This window comes from Mastigoproctus giganteus, chromosome 5 (genome assembly GCF_048544385.1).
Source record: "Mastigoproctus giganteus isolate SK-2022 chromosome 5, ASM4854438v1, whole genome shotgun sequence".
Classification (NCBI taxonomy): Eukaryota; Metazoa; Arthropoda; class Arachnida; order Uropygi; family Thelyphonidae; genus Mastigoproctus; species Mastigoproctus giganteus.
The window spans coordinates 42,478,437-42,503,150 of NC_143579.1; the positions used below are offsets into that span (position 1 = coordinate 42,478,437).

Below are 24,714 nucleotides of genomic sequence, written 5' to 3' on the forward strand. Positions count from 1 at the left end.
CTGATGATTTGCATGATTCGTATTTGGTACTAATTAATGGTTTTTAATTTCTAATTATGGAATACATTCCTGTTAAAAATTCTTTTTTTTTTTTTTTTTTTGCTTACTGCAAAATCTAGTATTTAGAAGTAAATCATTTATTCCTATATCCCTGTCTCTTGAGATCTTTGTTCAAACAATGTTTGAATTGTGTTTTTTCAGCACTGCAAGTGCTGAAAAAAAGAAAATTTTGTACTATTTTGTGCAAGTGCACAAAATAGTAAAAATGGGAAATAAATCAGAAATAAGTGGGAATGAATAAATTTTCTAACATCCAACTCATTGATATTGTCACTAATTCTTTGAATACTTTCCAAAATGTTGGAGCCACTCAGATATTCAACTACTATGACATCATTATCAACTCCTAAAAATTCGTCAGGAGCCATTTCTCCACTGATCAAACCTCTCGCTTGGATTCTTCCCAAGATTGCTAATTATTTTGTAGTAGTTCATCCCTCACTGTTGTTAATTGGCATTTTAGCAAAACCTACTTTTGCAAAACAATTCTTAATCGTTGTATCTGTCACATCTTGACTCCACACTTTCACCAACTATTATATGCACATCCTCAAATCTATAACAGAATCTATAGGCTGGTTGGTTTTTATTCTCAATATAATTTTTTTCAGTATGTGTCTTTGGTGGTACATTTTCAAATTTTTGATAATCCTTGGTCCATTGGCTGCAGTTTAGATGAGGTATTTGGAGGGATGAAAACAAGCTTCACACTTGTAAATTTCGAAACTACTGAGTGAAGGTAGGCAGGGCAGTTGTCAACAATCAATGTGATTGTTCTGTTTTCTTTAGTGCTCTTTTCTATCCACTGTTCAAACAGTGCGTAGCCCACGCTTCTTGATTAGACCGGGGTTCGAGCCCGTCACCACCAAATACGGAGGATGCGGAAAGGTCAGGGAATGACCACCGCACATCCCCGGAGCAATATGGCCTCAGTTGCTAATGCTCCTAAAAACCAAACAACAACAACAACAACTATCCACTGTTCAAAAACTTCACTCGTCATCCAAGATTTTTTATTATAGTTGTAGTTCAACTCTAACAACTTTACTCCTTTGAAACGTCGAGGTTATTTAATTTTGCCTATACCAAAAGCTTCAGTTTTTCATTACCAGACATATTTGCACCAACCAAGGCTGTAATTCTCTCCTTACTATTTTTACCACCTAAACACTTTTCTCTTTTAAAAGACCATGTCTTGTTCAGCAGAAATTTAAAAAATAGACCTATTTCATCAATGTTGAATGTCTTTGGTCACGTAGTCCTCCATAATTTTCTTCAAAACTATTTCTTTCAAACGAGTACAGTCTTCTTCGATTAAAACTCCACTTTCACCAGAAATAACTTTTTCGAGTAAGCCATGATGCTTTTAAATTTTTCCAGCCAAATGTTTTATGACCCAGAAAAGATGCCTATCCCATAGCCTTTTCTTTTATTAATGGCCCTGATATTGCTGTGTTTTGGTCTAGAATCAACTTCATCCACTTAAAAACGACTTCATCTACATTTTCGTACAGTTTTTATTTCTCACACTTCTGACTGGGTCCTGTTTCCTCAGCAGTTTGAGAATCGAAACATGGTTTTTCAGAATGGTTGACACACTACTGGCAGGTCTACCAAATTTTAAGCGATTTCTTTTTTTTTTTTAATGATCTGATCCACACTATTAAACACTTCCACTTTTTCCACTACACTCAAGGATTTCCTCTTAGAGATTGTAAGGTTACTTGCACAACAGCTTAAGCAAACTGATTTAGGGACCACTTGTATCTACCATGTAAACAGAAACAGGTGAAATTTAGTGAAAGTGTGGATGACATTGTTTCTGTGAAACAATGAATTTCTGGGATAAAGGAAAATCACGCTCTCCTAATTCTCTAATAGGGTGCTTACATAAGAAAACAGATTGACTACAGCCAACGTCTGCATCGGGAATATGCCTTAATCTTTGCCAGTGTCTGTGGACACATAGATAGCAGTTGACCAGTGCAATTTCTAGGTATAGTAGAGGCAGTTGTACAGGTTTTACGGGCACCAATAAATTGTGGAATGTTTCAGCTCTTAATTCATGCTCTTAAAAGCTTCTTCTTCCAGTCCAGTATTAGGCCTAGTGGCCTGTTACAGTCTCTCTCCATCTTTGCAGGAGTCTGCCTCTGTCTCTCCTTCCCTGGGATTTATAGTTTAGTATCTCTTTCAGATAATGTCCATTCTCTCTACATGCAGTATTCATCTGTTTCTGTATGAGTCAATATAATTCAGTACTGAGGGTGTCTGCAGTTCTGACAGGATGTCTTGATTCTCTCTTAAAAGCTAAAGGGATTAATTCTTAATCCTTTTAGCTCTTAATTTGTGCTTTATACAGCATCAGCTCTATTGCCTAAAAGGCCAGTGGTGTGCGAACAATGCGTGCCCAGGTCTCTCGAAATGAGTTCATTGTATGGAAATTTTCTTCATTATATGGAAGCTATTTTCGATGTAATGACCAAGGGGAAATCAAAAAACGTTTGTGTACCTTGTACGCATGAAAGTTGTTTTGTGTGAAAACATCTTTGATGAAAATTGGAACTGTTTTTAAATCAAACGGCTAGAACCAAAGTTACGAGTGACGTAACATTTTATGTTCAAGCCTGCTACTTATTCTACTGAATCAATGTTAGTCATCGAGTTAGCATCATTTAGGAAATAGCTGGCGCCAGCATAAGCTCATGCCCGCTACTTCCTAAATAATGTAAATGTTTGTTCAACTTACATTATTCATTGGTTTTATTTCAGTCTGAAATAACGAAGTAACGTTGTATGCTAATGCCCGTTACTTACTCTACCAAATTAACGTTAATGATTGCATTAGCATAATTTGCATCATTTCTGTTTTGCATTTTTACCAACGGGCCAAGCACTGACTGTCGGATGGAAATTTAGTAGGTGCCACCAAAGATGTTTTCACATCGAGAATCACTGTTAGCGACTTCATTAGCGTAATTTAGGAAGTGACTTAATTTGTGTCATTTCTGTGTTGCATTTTTGTGACCAATTGATTTTACTTCAGTCTGAAAATTGAGTAGGTGCCACCAAAGATGTTTTCACATCAAAAATTCGCTAAATAAAAAAAAATTTGCTATATGGAAATTGGTTAAAGAGAGGTCAGAGTGTATTTTATTATATTTTTTCCAATTGCAGCTTATTTCATATTACTAGTTGTACAGTTCTGTTTTTACAATTGAATCATTGTTATGATTTTATTTTTTTCTTATACTTTTTTTAAATTGAAGTTGGTGTTTTGTTTATCTGACAGTTATAATTTAATGTGTTGATTATGGCAGAATTACCTGACATTTTGGAATTGTTCTTTTTTGATCCATTTTTGAAAATTAATCATTCTTGATAATTTCTACACAATTGTGTAGACTAGTTCCTGTATATCATTGGCAAAACCCCATGAGCTGTCCTGGCAGTCTCTGTCTGTGCTCCTCAGAGAACTTCATATCTGACTGCACAATTATCCCCAGGTCTTTTTCATTTTCCACTACACTGAGTGTAGTATCACACAGTTGGTATGTTAATCTTGGAGTACTGCTACCCATATGTATTACCTTGCATTTGTCAATATTACTTCAACTTCCATTTCTCAGCCCATCAGCCTAATTTTTTGAGATCTTGTTGCTTACCTTGATTACTCATTAACCACCTTGCCAACCTTTGTATCATCTGCAAACTTTATGATAGTTTCCTTTAGATATAGAGTAAGTAAATCCTTTTTCAGTTTTATTTTGCAATCCTCTAGGAATAGTATATAAACTGAATGTTGATCTTGCTATAAAAACAGTTGATCTGTTTTGTTCTTAGTTCTTAAATAATTTTTTGATTTTGTTCCTAAGATTGCTGCTTATTGTTCTTTTTTTTTCTGGTCTTTTTATCACACTTTTATTGCGGCTCCGTAGCCAGGTGGAAAGGAGCAGCAGTGCGTAGCACACACTTCTTGATTAGACTGGGGTTCGAGCCCATCACCACCAAATATGGAGGATGTGGAAAGGTCAGGGAATGACCACCGCATATTCCCGGAGCAATATGGCCTTAGTTGCTAATGCTCCTAAAAACCAAATAACATAACGTCACACTTTTATCAAAGTTGCCAGTTGCTAGCTTTTCTTTTCTTTCTTCATCATTCTTATTTACTAATTTTTGTTGTTTTTACTGTTATTTTTGAAATTGCTGCAGTAGCAACTCTGTCTTTAACTTGTTTTACTGGAGCAATAAAATTTCCTATTTGACTCTTTTGTTAGAAATACTTAGACATTTTAAATAATCTTGTGTTCTTGGCTATGTGGAATCTTGTGTTTCATATGCAAGGATGTTATTTAAAATTTTATTTTAAATCAAACAAATGAACACATTGTGAACAGATTAAATACAGTCTGTCCCCGACATACATAAGAGATATGTTCCAGGACTTCTTATGTAAGTCAATTTTTACATAACTCAGGAATGACTAATAAAATATTGTGCTATATCCCAGATATGCCAAAATTAAAAACACCACATAATATCTTCAAAAGAATGAAGAAAAATAGTTATATACCATAACAATATTTGTAGAAGAATAAGAGAAATTTACCTTAATATGATATGTAGAACACTTCCTAATGACACTCTCCAGCAAATTGTAGCTCTGTCTTATACTAATCATACCATAACAATTAAAACTTTATCTGGGGGACAGTGAAGTAGCCAGAGTGGCACATAAGAAAACAAAAGGGAAAAAAAAAACCTACATGTTATTGTACTGCAAAATCTGATATGTATTTCATACCCATGTAGGCTTTATAAGGGTTACTGAGGGAATCTAAACCAAAGTGTACATATTTAAGAAAATTGGTCTAAACCACACAATGAAACAAAGTCTATACACTTCAGGTGATGAACTGAAGGTAACTTAAAAAGAAGAACATGAAAAATAAGACACTAATTACAGGGAATTAATAAGACACATTAATTACAGGGGAATTAATAAGACACATTAATCACAGGGTGTTGTAGGGTCAGGGAGGTATGTGATATGAAATCTTCAATTTTCATCTGTTTTGTATGCTTTTTTTTCTCTTCATAAATTTCGTAATAATATTTCATTATATTTTCAAGAAACATTTGGTGTTTTCATTCATTCCGTCAAACATAGAGACCTTCCCGAATTTTACAAAATGCTTCCGCCATTTCTTTTAATTTGAACTGCTTCTTGGGTTGCTCTGATTCTTCAACGATTTGGCTCTCCCTTGCTTCTCAACTCTTTGTACATTCAACTGGGCTAGGTCTTCTGTTGTTAAATCTTCACTTCCTTCATCCACAAGCTCGTCTACATCTTCGTCCTCCAAGACCAGCTGCAACTTCTGGGCTAAGTTTACAATTTATTTGGTAATAGAAGACATTAGCTCATCTTTGTTGAAGCCTTCGTTGTTAAGCTAGGATTGTTTTAGAAGTTCTTTCCAAATTCCGCTCATACAAGTTGTTATCACATCATTCCAGGCTCTTGAAATGTTGCATATTCCATCAAGGACATTAAACATCTTCCAGAATTGCTGCAGACACATTTTCCCTTGCTCTGTTGCATTTACAGCTTTAGAAAATGTTATCCTTATGTAATAAGCTTTGAATGCCCAGGTAACTAACTCCCTGACCCCCGGTTGCATCAAAGCAGTTGTATTTGGAGGGAAGTATACCACCTTGACATTGTTGTGCAGATCATCTAGATATTTAGGATGGCCCATAGTGTTGTCAAGGAGCATTAATATCTTAAAAGGCACTGACATTTGTAAGCAATATTTTTAAACTTTGGGGACAAACACGTTTAGAAACCATTCTTTGAACATGGTCATTGTCACCCAGTCCTATGAGTTAGCCTTGAAGTGTACAGGAAGCAATTTATTGTCAGTGCTCTTAAAAGCCCACAGGTTTTCTGAGTGATAAACCACTAAAGGTTTAAGTTTAACTCGCTCTGTTACTCCCCACTAAGAGCATTACCCTGTCTTTGGCAGCTTTAAACCCAAACATTGACTTTTCTTCAGTAGAAATATAAGTTCTGCTAGGCATATTTTTACCAAGAAAGGCTAGTTTCATCCACATTAAATATTTGTTGCGGCAAATAACCACCACTTTCTTATAATCTCATTCAATTTGTCCTTAAATTTTTCGGCAGCCTTGCCATCTCCGCTTGCTGCTTCACTTATGGCAACATTATGATATCCACTTCTCTTACAGAACCTATCAAACCAACCATGACTCGCAACAAAGGTGGTTTCATTATCATCACTCTTCTACTTAAAGATCCTCAAAAATCTTTGATGAGGTGGAGGCTTAGGGGGATGGATGTGTTTTTGGATCTGATCTTCTATCCACACAATAAGTTAATTTTCCATCTCGCTTATTAGTCCCGTTCTAGCCTTGGTTATTATGATTGACTTCATTGGTGCAGATGCCTTCACTGGTTCACATATTCTTTGTCTTTTATTATTGTGTTCACTGTTGACACTGACAAATCTAAATTCCGTGCGATACTTTTTAATGTTTAGGCGGCACCACGAAATTTTCTGTAAAGAACTTCACAGAGTTAAGCTACAAGAGATGTTGCCACACCTTATAACATGCAAATGAAGCGCACACTACACGATGATAGTTTGACACGAAGTTGTTGAAAATGGTAGGATAATCTGAATTTCAACTTCACTACAATAACCCGACGTGTAACAAATATTACATACAAAATGAAAACAAAAGCTTCCACTTCACTCTCAAACAGAACTGAACTGTACAATCCGGAAGGAAAGGATGTAGAGATAAAGGGCTAGAGTGTAATTCACTGAAAAAATAGCTGATGGAACACAGTCCACATGGCTTCAACGTTGTGGGAGTTTCTCTGAAGTGCTTTGGTGTAGTTTACCTGTCTCAAACACATGTTGTCAGATATTCCTTCAGAATTTTTAAAGCAGAAAATGAAATGGTAATTCTAGTTATTTACCTAGATTCTAGTTACTCCGCAGGTTATTATCCAACATAGTTTGTATGGGAAAGAAAATAAAAACTTATTGTTCCTTCATTTGACTTCACTCTTAAAAATTATACAGAAAGTATCTATGATTTTACTAAAAATTTATGTAAGTCTGAAGTTATATAACTAGGCTTATGTACGTTGGGGACTAACTGTGTTTTATGTGATGTGAGCCCTTATTTCTTATAACTTAAATATTTCTAAATATAAAAGTTTTATAAAAGACGCTTCATTGCATGAAGTATTTAATTAGTTTATTGCTAAAAAAAGGATAAAATTGATACAATTAGACCCCCAATTACTTATAGCCTTCGGTATGTTTCATTACTCTAACTTTCTCATGCCATCTTTTTCTGCTCTGATACACCGGCTAGTTCATTATTTGTCTGTCTTGGTATTCTCCTTGTGCTATATGTTTTTAACAGTGTATATGTGCACATGCTACTGTGACTATTGTTTTAAAAGTATTCCATAATTTTAGTGTATGCCCTCTCTATACTAACTGCTTTGTTGATAGAGGATATGTAGCATCTGAAACTATCAGTCTCCTTCCTGAAACTGAAACCTATTCCTTGCCTTCAACAACCGTTACCCCTTCTCCCTCCTTATCATCTAACTTAGAACTGTGTCACTCCCTGCTAATAGTTCTTGTTCCCTATCAGCCCAGTGATGGCTTCTGGTTTGTAGGTCCTGATCAGATCTGGAATATTCTTGCCACTAGTACTTTTCCTCATATGTTGATACAAATAATCATCTAGCTGATTTAAAAATTTTCTTCCCCATTGTGAGTTCACCCATTAGCTTTCTCCAGTTAATAAAGGGCAAATTGAAACCACCCATAAGACATTCACCCTTTCTTGTCTATTTCATTTGCATGTGGAGGCTCTTATCGTAATTTTCACAATCTTATGGCATATAGATTACTCTCAGGTCTTGTTATACCATTGTTTTAGCTAATTCACACTACACAAATTCAGTACTAGTGTGTATAACTTTTGAAACTGTGCCATTCTCACTGCAGATGGGGCGCCGCAGCAACATCATGTGGTGTGGTGTGGTCCAGTTGTCCATTAAGATGAAGTCTCGACAAAGAGTGAATGCAGCACTCCGAAATTTCACCTCATTACTTATAAGCTATTAAATTTCCGCTCATGAATACGCAGGTCTTGCAAAAACTGTTGATGGTAATATCTTTTGATATTGTCATTTTCGGTATGAGAGTATAGGACAACTTTCTTGTTCTATCTAGATGAAGATTTGTCAAGAATCAGTTTGAAGGTTAAATATGAAAAGTGTATGATTCCCTTCCGTAGTCAGGTGCTCTGTTGAACTCATCTTTTATCTGGAATTAAATGGGTGCGGAATTAAATGAACTACGAGTTATAACTTCTGAATCTATGAAATCTTTTGTACCTATTTAGTTTGCTTTTGATAAGAAGCATGATCCAATCCTCCATTTTTCTTCCCTAACCTTCCTAAATACATTGTACATACCATAGTGAAACCCATCATTCTGTATTTTTCCCACATTTCTGTTACTCCTATTATGTCAGCATTGTGTTTTAATGGGGAGTTTGAATTCACTAATTTTATTGTCAATCCTGACGTTATGGTAGAGGCACAGTTGAGACTGTATTAATGAATGAATTTTTATAGGCAAGTCAAGGTTACTCACTAGTTGTTATGTGATGCATTGATACTACAATTTCATCCATTCATCAAGAAACTGTTGGTTTAAGAAACACACTGTATTTGTAAGCAATTGGTACTGCAAATTATGTGGGTGAAAGGTATGTGGAATAAGAGTGCAACTATCGGATGACCTTTCAACTGCTTATCTAATTTTTAACTTTTGCAGACTTGTTATCTCCAGTTTCATTTTGCTTGTTAACATTTTTATTTTATTCCTTTTCTAAAGCCACATTTACCTGTTTTATATTTTATTTTATTCCTTTGCTAAAGCCACATTTACCTATTTTACATTTTATCATTATCACTTTATGTAAACCCCTCTAGCTTCACTGTACTGGGGTATTACTCTTACTTCATTGGATGACAATAAATGATTATACAGGTGACCCCTGCTTAACGCTGATAATTCATTCCATAAAAACAGCGCTAAGTGAATCTGCGCTAAGCGAGCGCCGAATATCCATAAAGTAACATATGTATTTGTGAGTTGCGGTTGGTGCCATAGGATATTTCCTAATCAATAATAAACGGTAGTGAAAAGATGCACAAATATCGGTCAAAATATTTAACATTCAAATATTTGTACATATAAAATATTCTGCATTACGTACATATATAATTATGTGGTAACTACTTACATATCAAAATTAAACTTAAAATTCCAATTAAAATCATGAGTTTAATTGATTTAATTTAATCATGAAAACTGTGTCGATTTTGGGTTGAACTTTGGCCCTCTTCCAAATAAACTAAAAGGGGTATTCATTTTAAATCCCCCGCAGCGTTACCACCCAACAATAAAGTCAACTGATCGTTCACCGCTTTGAAACCTGGCATGTTTTTTTCTTCTTTCAATATGAAACTTCTTTTAGGCATTCGTTTCCACAAAAGTCCTGCTTCATCTATGTTAAAAACTTGTTGAGAAGTATAACACATAATATCCCTCTTCAATAATTTTAACAAGTTCTTTTTTGAAAGTTTTGGCTCCTTAATCTGCACTTGCATCTTCTCCCTGGATTTTAAATCTATTCAACCAGCCCTTACTAGTTTTAAATGGTTCCACTTTTTTTTTCTTTTTTTTTCCTTTTTTTTTTTTTTTGGTGAGTTTTCTTCAGATCATCATATTGGCTAATCTCTCTCTTTTTTTTTTTTTTTTTTTTTTTTTTAATATTTAACTTAACTGAATTCTGCATTGGATATTATCTTCAATAAAATTAGTTAAAAGTCTTTCCATTTCAATCCTAATAGCCGGCCTAGCCCTAGTTGCTTGCAGTGGAACAGCTATCTTTCACGCTGCTAAAATTAATTCTTTATTTTTTTTTTAATAATTGTTCTTACAGTTAAACTTGCAAGTCCTAAATTATGGCACACATCCGCTTGTCTTTGACCGGAATCGATTCGCTTCAAAATTTCTAATTTAATTTTCAAATTCAGTCTTTTTCTTACATTTATAGTCTTCGTACTGCGCTCAGACGTTGTTGCTTTTTCATTCTTATCGGCCATTATTAACTCTTCGAAAATGTAACTGCGTTGGTTGCATTAATTATGATACAATGTTTAAGTAAACTGTCCGTTTGCACGATGTCTAATACGGTACCGAGTGATGACTAGACTTCGGATAAATTCATATAATGCAAATATTACAAGCAATATACTTGATCATTTTTTAAAATATTGATCTCAGAACTACGTAACAAGTCACTGTGCTGCAATTAAATTAGTGTGCGAGAAAATTTCACTGAGCGTGGGAAAATTTCTCAAGTTGGCGTGGGAAACGTTTTAATGCTGTTTTGGTATTCATTTTCAAGCTATCGACTCCATCAAATTAAGCAATTCCGATAAATATGCCAAAAATGCAATCTGTAAAAGAGCGTTATAGTGATCTGTGACAGCGTTATAGTCAGATATGGGTTATAATATAAGAACAGCGTCATAGCGAATCAGCGTAAAGCGAACCACGTTATAACGGGGGCCTGCTGTATATATACACTGGTGTTCAAAGAAAGTGCATCACCTAGGAATTTCACATTTCTAACCCTTTTTCGCAATGGTATGTTACATTAATGACTAGCATCACAAATAGAAATATAAACAAAAGATATTTATTAAAAGTTAAGGCAAAGCTAAGTAATATTTGACAGTTGCTCTCAAAATATTCCAAAATGAGCATTTACAACCTTCATACAACAGTTTTGGTAAACACACAACAATTATGTCTGAAATGTTATCAGAAGCCCTCAGTTTGCTTCAGTTTATCATTTTAAATGGAAAACAAAATGAAAAGTTTGCCAGGTGCAAACTAATATTTAGTTGAACTGCCTCTGGCCCTGATGACAGTAGCACACTGTCAAGGCATTGACAAGATCAATTTCTGAAGATAATCAACTGATAGGTCATGGTTCCAAACACGAATTGTGGCTTTCTGAAGTTCACGAAAGGTCTTCGGTTTCTTTCTGGCAACTGCAGATTTCACATGACGCCAACAGTTCTCTATAGGATTCAGGGCCAGGCTGTTTCCTGGCCAGCTAAGAGTTGTAATGGACTGTTCTTCCAACCATTTTTTCACTTGTAACAAATGTAAACACATTGCTGTCGAACCTCTAATGCAGAAATGAGCTAAAGTAACTACAGAAGTGCCTACTTATACTTTCGCCCGATGACAAGGTGTAGAGTTGTCCTGAAAGATGCAGTTACTTGGCAGGTTGAAATGGTCTCTAATGGTTGGCAGCAATTTGCCTTCCAATATAGCCAGGTATCCATTGGCATTTACGGAACCTTTTATAATAACCTACTCCACGATACAAAATGCACCTCCATATCATTTGGCTGGTATGGAATTTCACTGTAGACACCAAGCAGTCTGGGTGGTATTCTTCACCACAATTACCTGTGAATTGTTTGTCTCCCATCAGAGCCATGCAGGTTGAATTTCCTCTCATCCAAGAAAATAACTAACTTCCACTGCTCGGGGGGGTCCATTTGGCATGCTCCTTACACCAAATTAATCGGGCCTTTTTCATTTTTTGTGTGAGGAGGGGCTTCTTCTTAGGACAACTGGCTACAAGTCCATTTTTGAAGAGGTGTCTTCTTAGAAATTTACTCACTGTCAACTGGTTACAAGACACTCTATAAGCAATATGACGGGAAGAACATCCTTCCTCACGTAAAGCAACAATAGCACTCTTTCTTTGTGGCAGTAACTGCATGTAAGTTGCCATCCTGACACTAGCAAGGAATGACTGCAATTCTTACAGAGCGTGCTAATATAGCTGAAAGTAACAGCTAATGCAATATTACATCATGTCAATCTTATCTGGGCCCCGGGTGCCAAGTGTTCCGTGGCCAAGCGATTCTAGTGCGTTTTCCAAAGCGTTTTTCTACAGAGAACATTTGAGCGAACAGTTTCTATTTTAGTTTGAAAAACCGTTTTCTTGATTTCTATAGCATAGTAGCTCTCTCGCACTACAAGAAGTAGGCAGAAGCCCAGAAAGGGAAACCACCTTTCTGTTTTTTTCTATTAGTACTAACTTACTAACTCAGCCGCTTGGTCACCTCGTGGCACTGCTCCTGCCTCCCCGTGGCGGGGCCGGAAACCTGGGCGGTAAAGATAAACCCCCCAGGGCCAAAAGGAGCTATCATGGATTCAAACAATTTTCCACCCTTAGAGCCTTCAAGCTCAAGACATGAATCCTCTCATGATATTAATCAACCAAAAAGGCTTCGAACTGAAGCACAGCGTCCAGACATCCCTAATTTTCTTGTGATACACTCTCTGTCCACGCAGCCCGTGGGCAAGTTATCACCATTTATGATTCAAAGACATCTAGAATCTATTGCAGGATCACCAAAAATGGTGAAGCGACTACAATCAGGAGATCTCCTGGTTGAAACAGCCACATCCAAACATTCTGAGTGGCTATTAAAACAACTACGTTTGGTGGATTACCAGTGTCTGTTACTCCTCACAATACCTTAAATTCATCTAAAGGAGTCATCACAGAATGGGACTTAATTACAGTGAGGAGGAATTAGTCCAAGAACTTAGCCATCAAAAGGTAATCGCTGCTAAAAGAATTATGACAAAAAAAGATGGAAATCTCATTCCAACTCGTTCCATCATTTTAACTTTTAGTACTCCTGATTTGCCATCCTCAGTAAAAGCTGGATATTTAAATTGTCGAATTCGTCCATACATCCCAAATCCTCTTCGCTGTTTTAAATGCCAGAAATATGGCCATTCACAGCAGGCATGCAGAGGTGACGCCATCTGTCCTATTTGTGGAGCAAAAGATCATACACAGGCAGATTGTCCAGCCGCAATTCCCATTTGCCCCAACTGCAAAGGCAATCACCCCGCCTTTTCTAAATCATGTGAGATGTGGAAAACAGGTAGGACAATACAAAAATACAAAGTAGAACATAAAGTCACATATCCTGAGGCACGCAGACAAATAATGTTGACCATGCCAAGTCCATCATACGCCTCTCGAACCCGCAGTTTTCATACAACTGCAATTCAAACAGATGTCTCAATACCGCCCAACGTCTCGCTAGCTAATTGGGTTAAAACAACCTTATCAACCACTGGAAAAGAAAATTCTAAAACTAAAACCAGCCATGCCACCAACACCCCAATTAGTATCCCAACTGATACTCTGACAGTCTCAAATGACGCAGAAAGATTGAAACCCAAATAGAGACTCTAAGGAAACTGATCAACCAACCAACACTATGGAAGTGGATATACACCAAAATGATGAAGACCCTATCCTAGAACTCCATGCTAATGACACTATGGATACTGGACGTCCATTATTCCCAAAAAAAAAGACCGAAAAAAATGCCCTGCACATAAAAAACAGTCAGATGAATCATCTTCAGCCAAACCAAAATAATGCCTAACATCATACAGTGGAATTGTAGAGGACTAAGCAGCCATTCTGATGACATAAGGGATTTAATCTCTCAGTTTAACCCCATAGGTATATGCCTACAGGAAACATTCTTGTCACCACAAGTTTCGCCGAAATTCTCAAATTTTATGATATACAGACGAGACAGAAGCCCAGAGTCTCCTGCCCGTGGAGGAGTAGCCATTCTTGTAAATACTAACATACCGTCCAGACCGATCCAATTAAGAACCAGCCTAGAAGCTGTGGCAGCTCGGATTGCAGTTGGTATTTCAGTTACCATTGTTTCGATTTATATTCCACCATCTCTATCACTGGCCCAATCAGAACTTGACAACCTCATCGCACAACTTCCAACTCCAATTTGTCTTTTCGGTGGCTTTAATGGACACCATCCATTGTGGGGATCAGCTACAATGGACAGAAGAGGCAAGTTGATCGAGGAATTTATATATAATAATGACCTAAATTTATTAAACTCTGGATCTCCTACCTACATCCACCTACCTACAGGATCTACTTCTCAAATTGACTTGTCAGTTTGCTCACCTTCCATCTTTCCAATCATGACATGGTCTGTATTAACTGATCCTTTTAGCAGTGATCACTTTCCGATCATTTGCTCCTTACAAACAGGAGTAACACCAAATCCTGATAAACGATCCTCTTGGAAGTTTAAAAAGGCGAACTGGGATGGCTATTCTGCTCAAATACTTCTAGACAGACTTTACGTTAAAAAAGAACCTATTGATGATGTAAATACTTACATCACCAATCAGATTCTGACTGCAGCAAATACCTACATTCCAAAATCCAAGACATATCACAATCACCGAAATCACTGGTGGAATGCAGATTGTTTCACTGCCAAACAGGAAAAAAACCGAGCTTGGAATAATTTCCGTAAGAATCCCACCACTAATAACCTCATTGCTTATAAAAGGTTTAAAGCAAAAGCAAGGCAGATTAGACGGAAAGCGAAACGAGACTCGTGGATCGCTTTTGCCTCAACAATCACAAAAGACACCGACACACGCCTCATTTGGAAAAAAAATACAGGCACTAAATGGGAAATTCGCTCGTATGCCCTCTCCAATACTTCATTGGAAAGGGAAAGACCTATCTACAGCTGAAGAAGTTGCTAATACACTTGCTGAATCATTTGCTACAATCTCTGCTTCTGCCTCCTATGGGTCCACATTTCAGAACATCAAAGCTAGTGCAGAACGATATAAAATCAACTTTTTCACGCACCGTTCTTTCCCGTACAACCAACCCTTTACATTCATAGAACTTCAAGAATCGTTAAACAGATCTTCAAAGCTAGTGCAGAACGATATAAAATCAACTTTTTCACGCACCGTTCTTTCCCGTACAACCAACCCTTTACATTCATAGAACTTCAAGAATCGTTAAACAGATCTTCAAACAGTGCTGCAGGCCCAGATGGAGTTCATTATGTTATGCTGAAGCATTTAATTCAAGAAGATTTGAGTACCATGTTAATCTTTTATAATCGGATATTCTCTGAAAATGCCTATCCTTCTTCCTGGCGTCATTCTTTCATTATTGCTTTACCAAAACCAGGAAAAGATCATTCCTGTGTTGAAAACTATAGGCCAATATCTCTTACGAGCTGCCTGGGTAAAATTTTCGAAAGAATGGTTCACACTAGGCTTACTTACATCCTGGAGTCACAAAATCTCCTTCCAGATCATCAGTATGGCTTTCGGAAGAATAGATCAATGCTGGACGTGCTTATCAAAGCCGAATCTCATATCCACAATGCCTTTGTCATGAAACAACATCTAGTCATGGTCAACCTAGATCTTGAAAAGGCATTTGACACTACATGGCGTCATGGGATTATTATGGACCTTTACCACTTGGGGTTTAGGGGCCATTTCACTGGTGGAATGGCCGAAAATAATTCAAAATTTTCTGCAATTGCGTTCTTTTCAGGTCCGATATAAAAATGTACTCTCTGCATCCCACATTCAGGAAGAAGGAGTCCCGCAGGGATCGATACTTAGTCCAACACTATTTTCAATCCGAGTTAGCAGCATAACACGAGACATCCCAAAAACTGTTGAAACTTACATGTACGCAGATGACCTTACAATTTCTTGTCGATCTCAAAGTATGAACACCATCGAACGGCAGCTCCAACTTGCCATTACCAAAATACAATCGTGGACTTCACGGAATGGCTACAGACTATCAGAAAAGAAATGCACTCTCACCCACTTTTGCAAGAAACGAGCTCTCCATCCCGATCCGGAATTACAAATAAACAATATTCCAATCCCGCTTGTAAGTACCGTTAAATTCCTTGGAGTGATATTAGATAGCAAGCTGAATTTTCAAGCTCACATCTCTCATTTAAGAAATACATGTCTAAAGCATCTGAATATACTGCGATCAGTCTCGGCTATGTCATGGGGCGCTGATCGGTATACACTATTGCACCTTTATAGAACTTTAATCCGGTCACGGCTAGATTATTGTTGTCCGGTGTATGACTCTGCCAGGAGCACTACTTTACAACGTCTAAATATTGTCCAGCACAGTGCTCTCAGGACTGCGTTGGGCGCTTTTAGGACTTCTCCAATCCAGAGTCTCTATATCGAAGCACATGATCCTCCATTACATCTTCGTAGGAAATCATTACTGCTCCACTATGCTGCTAAGATCCAGAGTCTTCCATCTCACCCCAGTTGGGAGTATCTTTATAATACTCGGTGGGATTTGTTATATGACAGCAAGCCAAATGAAAACAGACCTGCTTCACTCAGGATTAAAGAGCTTTCTCAGAGTTGGAATATCAATTTAAGCGATATTTTTCAGAACACAACTGCACCTGTTCCACCTTGGACATACGTTTCTTCCTCCCACGATACACATTTTTTGGAGTGGGGAAAGAATAATGTACCTTCCTTTAATATCAGGCAGTTGCACTTAGCTCACACTACTCAGAACTCCCATGCCTGTAAAGTCTATACTGACGGATCCAAAACAGCTACTGCGGTTGGTGCAGCTGCAGTTTTTCCTTCTCTAACGGTTACTGCCTCACTACCATTAGTCTGCAGCGTCTTCACAGCCGAATTATATGCCATCAAATTAGCACTCAGTAAAATTATTGAACTTTCCATCTCACCTGTCATAATTTACACTGACTCGCTCAGTGCTGTTTCTGCCATAAGGAAGAATTTTTCATCTTCTCATCCTACCTTGAAACACATTCATTCTCAGTTATTTTCTTGCAGTGTGTCTAATCAGTCAATCAGTTTTTGCTGGATCCCTGGCCATTCTGGTATTCTGGGAAATGAAAGTGCGGATCTTGCAGCTAAACATCCTCAACCAGCTGTCCCAGAACATCCTCAGGTTCCTTACACTGATTATAAGCCTGTTATTCGCAAAGCAAGTTACGATAACTGGTCACAGATCTGGAAAAGTAACACCAACAATAAACTTTACCAGATAAAACAAGAACCAAAGCTGTGGCTCTCAGGCTTTCGACAAAACAGACGAGAGGAAGTAGTACTGGCAAGACTCAGAATTGGACACACTCATCATACTCATCTGTTCCTGCTACTGGGAGAAGATCCACCCCAGTGTTCAACCTGTGACAGTCAACTTACTGTTAGGCATTTCCTCTTTGATTGTCCCCTATATTCAACCATACGGTCAAGCACTTTTCAGTCGGACTCTAGGTTGAACCTCTCACATGATTTAACTCATATCCTGGGAAATGAAGCAAACATAAATGAACTTGTAATATTTTTAAAACGTATTGGCCTATATAGGAGTATTTAATTTAACATCAACAGTGTTATATTTCGACTAAATAAACTATCAGCAGACACAATTTGGCCTCAGTAGCCCTTGTGTCGTTAAGCCAAATAACAACAACAATCTTATCTGATGCAATCTGTAAGAAATATTGCCATATACTTAGGTTATTTGGACGACAATTACAATTTTAAGGGGTTATGCACTTTCTTTGAACACCAGTGTATGTGTGAGGTAGAAATAATAAATCTATTAAAAAGTGCGAAGATGGAGGCATAAATTACACAAAATGCCAAAACTAATAGGAGAATGATGGCAGAAATTGGAAATATTGAAGGTGCGAGAAAGAGAGAATGTGAATATCCTATATGATATAATAAATTAAAGAAAATTGTAGGCTGAATTGGATAGCCAATTAGAGAGAAGGGAACTGTAAAGCAAAAATGATTAGCTTAATATATGAAGTAATATTAAGCATCAGATAAGGTGTGATGCTTTGTTTATAGGTCTAAGAAAGGGCGAAAAATTACAAAATTAAAATCTGATGCTAGCTAAAAATAAATATTTCATATGTAATCAGGTATTTCATCAGGGCACCACCTGATTATGTATCAAAAACTGTGTTTCTATACTTATCCATATTTGTGGAAGAAAGGGAAATTTAAAAATAAGTGAGAGCAAAGAGGAAGGCTAAGTAGCATAATTTTTTTTTTTTTTTTTGCTGGTGCAGCAAAAGCCTCAGGCTTCCTTGCACCATATGGCTAATTATAATAATAATATAATAACTTCCACAAAAATGTATTTACAAGGTAGTCCCGACACAGTGTACGTTGTAAAAAACTAAGGTAAAATAGTAATAAAATTAAGATAAGTCCTTAGAGTGTAACTTAGATGCAATAATAGGTGGTTATAAGTCAGAATTAGCAAAAGGCATGATTTAGTAAAATTTGGGAGAATTTGTATAAGGATGCAAAATTAGAAGATAATGCAAGGTAATAAAGCGAGGAAAGGGAAGGGAAGGGATGAAAGTGTAGAAATAAAAGGTGAATATAGTGAGAGGTAAAGGCTAGTAGGAACATTTGTATCACTCTCATATTACATTAATAGCTTTAGGAATGAGAAAAAAAGAAGTAGAAAGATAAAAAGCTGAGAAAAAGATATTAAAGGATACTCGAGCGAACTGGGATCGTAAAGTCCCATCCTAATTATAAGCCCATACGAGAAGCACAGCAAACTTTGAAAACATTTACTGGTGAAACTAAGTTACGAACATTTTTTACAACACCAGAATTTCCAATATGGCTCTGTTTGTGATTCAATTAGTTAATTCAATTAGTGATTCTAAAAAAAAGTTCAGGTTACCCCCCCCACTTCGGGAGGGTTTCAAGCTCCCATGGGATTCAACTTCTACTCCAGACCGATAACACCCACAGTCTGTTTACCGAGCGAGCAACAATACAAATGCTGTTACAGCAAAGTACTCTTACCGGTAAATTTCGTTGAACTTTTGCATGCTTCTCATTGCAGGCTTTCTTTACCTTAGCCAAAATAATAATAATAAGAGAAAAGGAAATAAACAACCTATGTGTTTCCCTCCTCCCATAGGTAATTATCCAGCTGACCTTTGAATTTCTCCAAATTGTTAGTCTCTGCCACCCATATAGGTAACTTATTCCAGTAATTTATAACTCGCTGGCTAAAATAAAACTTCCTGCAGTCCAGTCTAAACATCTCTCCCCCCCTGTAACTTGAAATTATGGCCCCTAGTTCTAGAATAATTTTATAACCGTGAAAATTTCTTCCTCATTCATTTTACTTATGCCTCTTAGAGCCTTAAACACCTCACAATCAAGTCTCCTTTAAGGTGCCTAGCCTCTAAGCTCTGCAAATACCTGATTGTATCAATATTTATTTTTAGCTAGCATAAGATTTTAATTTTGCAATTTTTACCCCCTTTCTTAGATCTATAACCAAGTATCCCACCTAATCATTTTTGTTTTACAGTTCCATTCTCTCTAATTGGCTATCCAATCCAGCCTATAATTTTGTTTAATTCATTATATCATATATGATATTCACATTCTTTCTCAAGCCTTCAATATCTGCAATTTCTGCTATCCTTTTCCTATTAGTTTTAGCAGAGTAGAGTACAGAGAAGAGCAACAAGATTGGTGAGAGGAACAAAGGGATGCTCAGGAGAGGTTTAAGTTCTGCAAGTTTCAGCATCTGCAGACTAGGCACCTGTGAGGAGATCTGATTGAAGTATATAAGGCCTTGAATGGTTGGAGCAGGCTCAATGCTGATAGGATACTTCTGCTTTCTCAGATTAACAACGCAAGGGGCATAGATTGGAATTACAGAAACGGGTATGAATGAGACATTAGCATTAGTTGAGGTATATGATGCAAGAAAGCAAGCTGCTTATACAGCATCAGCCAAAAAAAAAAAAAAAAAACACCTTTCCATTTCACCTATCCGGTCGCTCCAAATGTTTGTCTAGTTCAGCCTTAAATGTATTTAAGCTATCAACTTCCATAACAACAGATGGAAGTTTGTTCCAGCAACCAACCATCCACTGGCTAAAGGCACAAACTTCTGTAGCGACCGGGTAGGTGAAATGGAAAGTTTTTTTTTTTTTTTTTTTTTTGGCTGACGCTGTATAAGCAGCTTGCTTTCTTGCATCATATACCTCAACTAATGCTAATGTCTCATTCATACCCGTTTCTGTAATTCCAATAACAAGTTTACTAAATTCATTATCATATTTAGTTTTTAGTTTTAGGTATCCTAATTATAAATTATAAAATAACTGAAAATTTAACTTTAGATTGGTATTAACAGCAAACTGGGATTGGAACCCAAAGTCCAAAAGGTATGAATCAGTATAAAGTACATACATAGGTAAATACCTACGTACTTTATACTGATGTATAACCACTGGGTTTTGGGTCCCAGTCCCAGTTTGCTGTTAATACCAATCTAAAATTAAATTTTCAGTTATTTTATAATTTATAATTAGGATGCCTAAAACTAAATATGATAATGAATTTAGTAAAACTGTTATTGGGACTACAGAAAGGTATTCATGAGACATTCATTTAATATGGCTATCTGTTTACTCAAAGCCCCTGAGGAAATAGCAGAAGATGGCCATGTGAACGAATGTAATTTTTTCCTTAATTTTTTCTGAAATTCCTTCCTAGCTTTACTTTATTTTATTAAAAATTTACTTTACCTTTATTTCATTTTAATTTTTTAACATATATCAATAGACGTACCGATAACTGCTAACACACCAATTGCTAAATAGACTGTCTGGCCTTAATGCCTGAAATGCCTCCCACCCAAATAAAAATAGAAATCACCCACAACGCAGAACCAATAATTAAATAAAATCATGCCCCAGTACTATTAATGTGTGTATAATGTATAATTGATTCTTACAATAGCATTAATGTCACATAATGACAACCACATTACAACTGAAAGTTTTAAAACTTAAAATTAGCAATTAAGTATATACTGTATCTGTATATATATATATATTTCTCTCCATTGCACTATAATTGTTCTTGTATACTACCCTGACACATAATCATTGCATATGATTGATGACTGCTCTGTTTTTCTCTTCTCAACTAGTGCTGAAGGTCTGGGCTTTTTTTTTTTTTTATGATAATCCCAAGCATAAAAAGTACTAGAACTTATATTGCTTAGTATTGTGTGTAGGTTGATTCTGAGAAGACATAAGGTACTTGTTGACACTGAACACAAATTTCTGTAGATTATAATTTTAATCAGGAAATATATGAAGGCATTTAGGCAAAATTTGAAAATTTTTTTTTAAAGAATTCCATGATAAAATAGAGATGGCCATAGCAGAAACTTTGCTTCGGTTGAACCACACATTTGGCGAACTTAGTAAAAAGTTGATCATTAGTATTGCAGATTTTCGCAACGTCATGTGGCATTTGTTCTAAATTCTTTGTCCTAAATAATCACTTATTTAAAGCAGGTACCTATCCTTTTAACTTCATTTGTCAGTGACAGATTGATCCTATTCTTGCATGAAGTTTTGTTAATACATGATACCATATTAGAATATGCGTCTAAAGGTGTTTTTCCCCCTCTCCCCTCCAGAGCCATATATTTTTGTACCTATTCTAATGCAAAGCAGTTCTGGAATTCGAGGTTAACTCCCGAGGTTCCCATCGTTCATATTCTGTCAGCTGCAACTGCTGGTGAGTGAAATTATAATGTAATAATTATACTGATATACTTTCAACTATTAGGTTATATAAAACTATTATTTTAAAAATATAAAACATTAATCTTTAATCATTTGATTTCTTAAACTTCATCTGTAATCTCAGAATGTATTTTGAGTTATATTACAAACGTTAAAGAAAGCCATTAAACATGAATAAAAGAAGGGTTTAATCATAAGTAGAACTTAAAATAATAACAGTACCGGTTTTAAAATCTTATTAGCAAAACTCTCCTGATATTGTAGGTAGTCAGATATGTGTATAGATTAAAAATTAAAAGAATAAGGACCACTGAAATCATTTCTCCAGAGGTGCATTTTTTCAGAGAGGATTAAAAGCATTAAAACTAGTTAAAAGTGGTAAAGTTGGGTTAGAAATATGAGGTAGTGTTTTTGTTGAATCTGTCAGCTAGTCTTTCTATATGAGTAAACCTTAAATAAAGCAAAAGAAAGTTATTACTGTCATTTGCATGGAAGATAGATGCTATCTTTTGCTTTTGGAGGGCTTCATTCTTTCCAATCTCAGCATTCCGATAATTTTAGTGGCGTACAAGAATTAAGCATATTTTTAATAGCATTAATTGTCAATGGTTTGCCCATTTTGTATTGTGAGCTTCATTATCGAATAGTTGCCTTGACGCTGAAACTATGACGATCTTCTCTGAAACTACAACTGTGTACTTCTGGCAGAATTCAAATATAGCCACCTCAAAATTTTCTAAAGCAAATTATTTTCCAAGTAATTTTCCATAAAACAGGCTTAGTTTAATTAAAGAATGTCAAGGTGGAGTAGTACATTTGAATTATGCCCTGTGTGTATAATCCCAGAGCATGTTATCGTGGTATGCATTGATGCTGTTTTCCAAGATTGAGCAAAAATTTGTTGTTTTTCCAAGAATGTTTGAAATTAATGAAAATTAAAAATGAACAAAGCATTGACAATTCAGGTTTTTAAAGTATATTTAGTTCTCTTAGCAAGATTATCAGAAATATAGAGACTATATGGAGTAAAGGTCTCAGGAAAGCATGAGGCAAAAAGACAATGCATGCAATGCTTTATATATGTCTCTTTTAAGAATGACAGATGTTCACTGAATGCTGTCATGTTTCCAAATTAAAAACTGAAACTAATGAATTAATTTTTATTACTTTTAAACAATTTTGTTGCATTTTAATCTTCTGACAAACCAAATGTGCACTTTTTTCTTCCTGAATGATACATATTATCTGCACTCATCTACAGTATAAGGTATTTTGAAATATATACTATAGCACTTCTATTAGTATTTTATCTAAAACTTGAGATAATGTCCAAAAGTATAATTCCTATATACAGTCATTTTCTGTATATTATCCTGAAATTTTTCTTTTGTGTGTTATTATGATAAGAAAAGCTTTTTTTTTTTTTTTTTAATTCCAAATTTTGTTCATATTGGAGGAAATGTAGCATTTTCTTTTCTAATGGATGTGATTAAATTCTTACATTTATATGAGATCATCCAATATATATATATTTTGTGAAAATTCCATGGTTTGATTAGTTTGATGAAAAATTTCAGAGATAAGTTAAATTTATTCATTATATGTGCATAAAACTAAATGCATATAATATAGTCATTGAGAGTGATAACTGGCTAATAGTTTTAGTGATAAACCCAATCTTTAAATTATATTTTTTACTTAATTATTCTAAATTATTTTCACATTATTATTACTTCATTATATTTGAATGATTTGGAAGGTACAGAAAGCCATATTTATATGTCCTTGCATATATGGATGTATATGTGTGCATATAAAATGTAAAGTTTATTTAAAGAGATTCAGTTTATATCTCAAATTTTTAACAGTACATACTTTGATCAGTAACTTAACATCTGAGCAAAACTTTCATTATTAATACTGTTAATAAATGATGCACTTTTTTATATTGTAATATTATAATAGGTTATATTGGAGGTGGACTATGACATGTTAGAAGTCGACATTCAATTTTTTAAAATATCAGACAAACTGTTACGTTGTGCTTAAACCAAACAACGTAAAAATCTCTACACTTCATTAATAATACAAAGTATTTAATTATTAATCTTTGCAGTTAATAATTAATTACAATAAAACACAGAATTTTGCAACTTCAAAAAATCTATAAAACTACCTTGATGCAGAATTAAACCAAACACAAAACAGAGAACATTTAAATATTATCCTTTGAATTCTGTGGACTTACCACAGTTTCCAAGATTAAATTGGTGTTTATATTTCTGGAATTGTATTGTTTTCATTATTAATAACTGGTTGGGATTTCACGATTAACTATTTAATTTTAGTTTTACTAATGAAATATGTTTTTCTTTTTTTCATTATTGTGTAGCTCAAGTAAATGTAAAGATATTTTTGATGCATTTGAAAATTACAGTTGATTCATAACATACCATAGCCCCCAAAATAGTGTTACAATATAAATAAATGCATATTTATTTAGTGAGTATGATAATTGGAGCCGTTGAGTGCGAAGCATTCAAGATAACGACTGTGTCCATTCACTGGATGCTAGTACAGGACCTTCTTAATGAGAATAGACTCACTGCAGCTGATTCAGTATATAAAAGAAAAATCTTGGATGTGAAGAAAGAATTTGATTTGCACAGAGATTTGAATGACATTCAATTTAAAATATGGAATATAATCAAAGTTCTTAAATAAATAATAAAATTATTCCTCAGGCTGGTTAAAAGAATAGCAACAGGAAGTTTAATACCAGATTGATCTAAGAGATATATGAGGGTGGTTAAAAAGTTTTGAAACCAGTATATAAAGGTAACAGTTACTAAAATCATTTATTGAATATAATCCTCTCTAACCTTAATGCACTTTTTTTCGTGCCTAACCTGTAAAGAATTCAAGCCCTTAATTTTTTTTTTTTTTTTTTTTTTCAGATTGCTTTTTAAATTATTACT

The 24,714-nt window shown here is 35.4% G+C and overlaps 1 protein-coding gene across 1 annotated transcript in view; it reads left to right on the top strand.

Moving 5' to 3' along the window:
• LOC150085329 (solute carrier family 25 member 36-A-like) overlaps positions 1 to 24,714 on the top strand; it is a 179,367-nt gene that overhangs the window by 57,189 nt on the left and 97,464 nt on the right. The window contains exon 4 of the mRNA XM_090373153.1: positions 21,628 to 21,728. Within this exon, the coding sequence (XP_090229279.1) occupies positions 21,628 to 21,728 (101 nt within the window). The remainder of the gene's footprint in view (positions 1 to 21,627; positions 21,729 to 24,714) is intronic.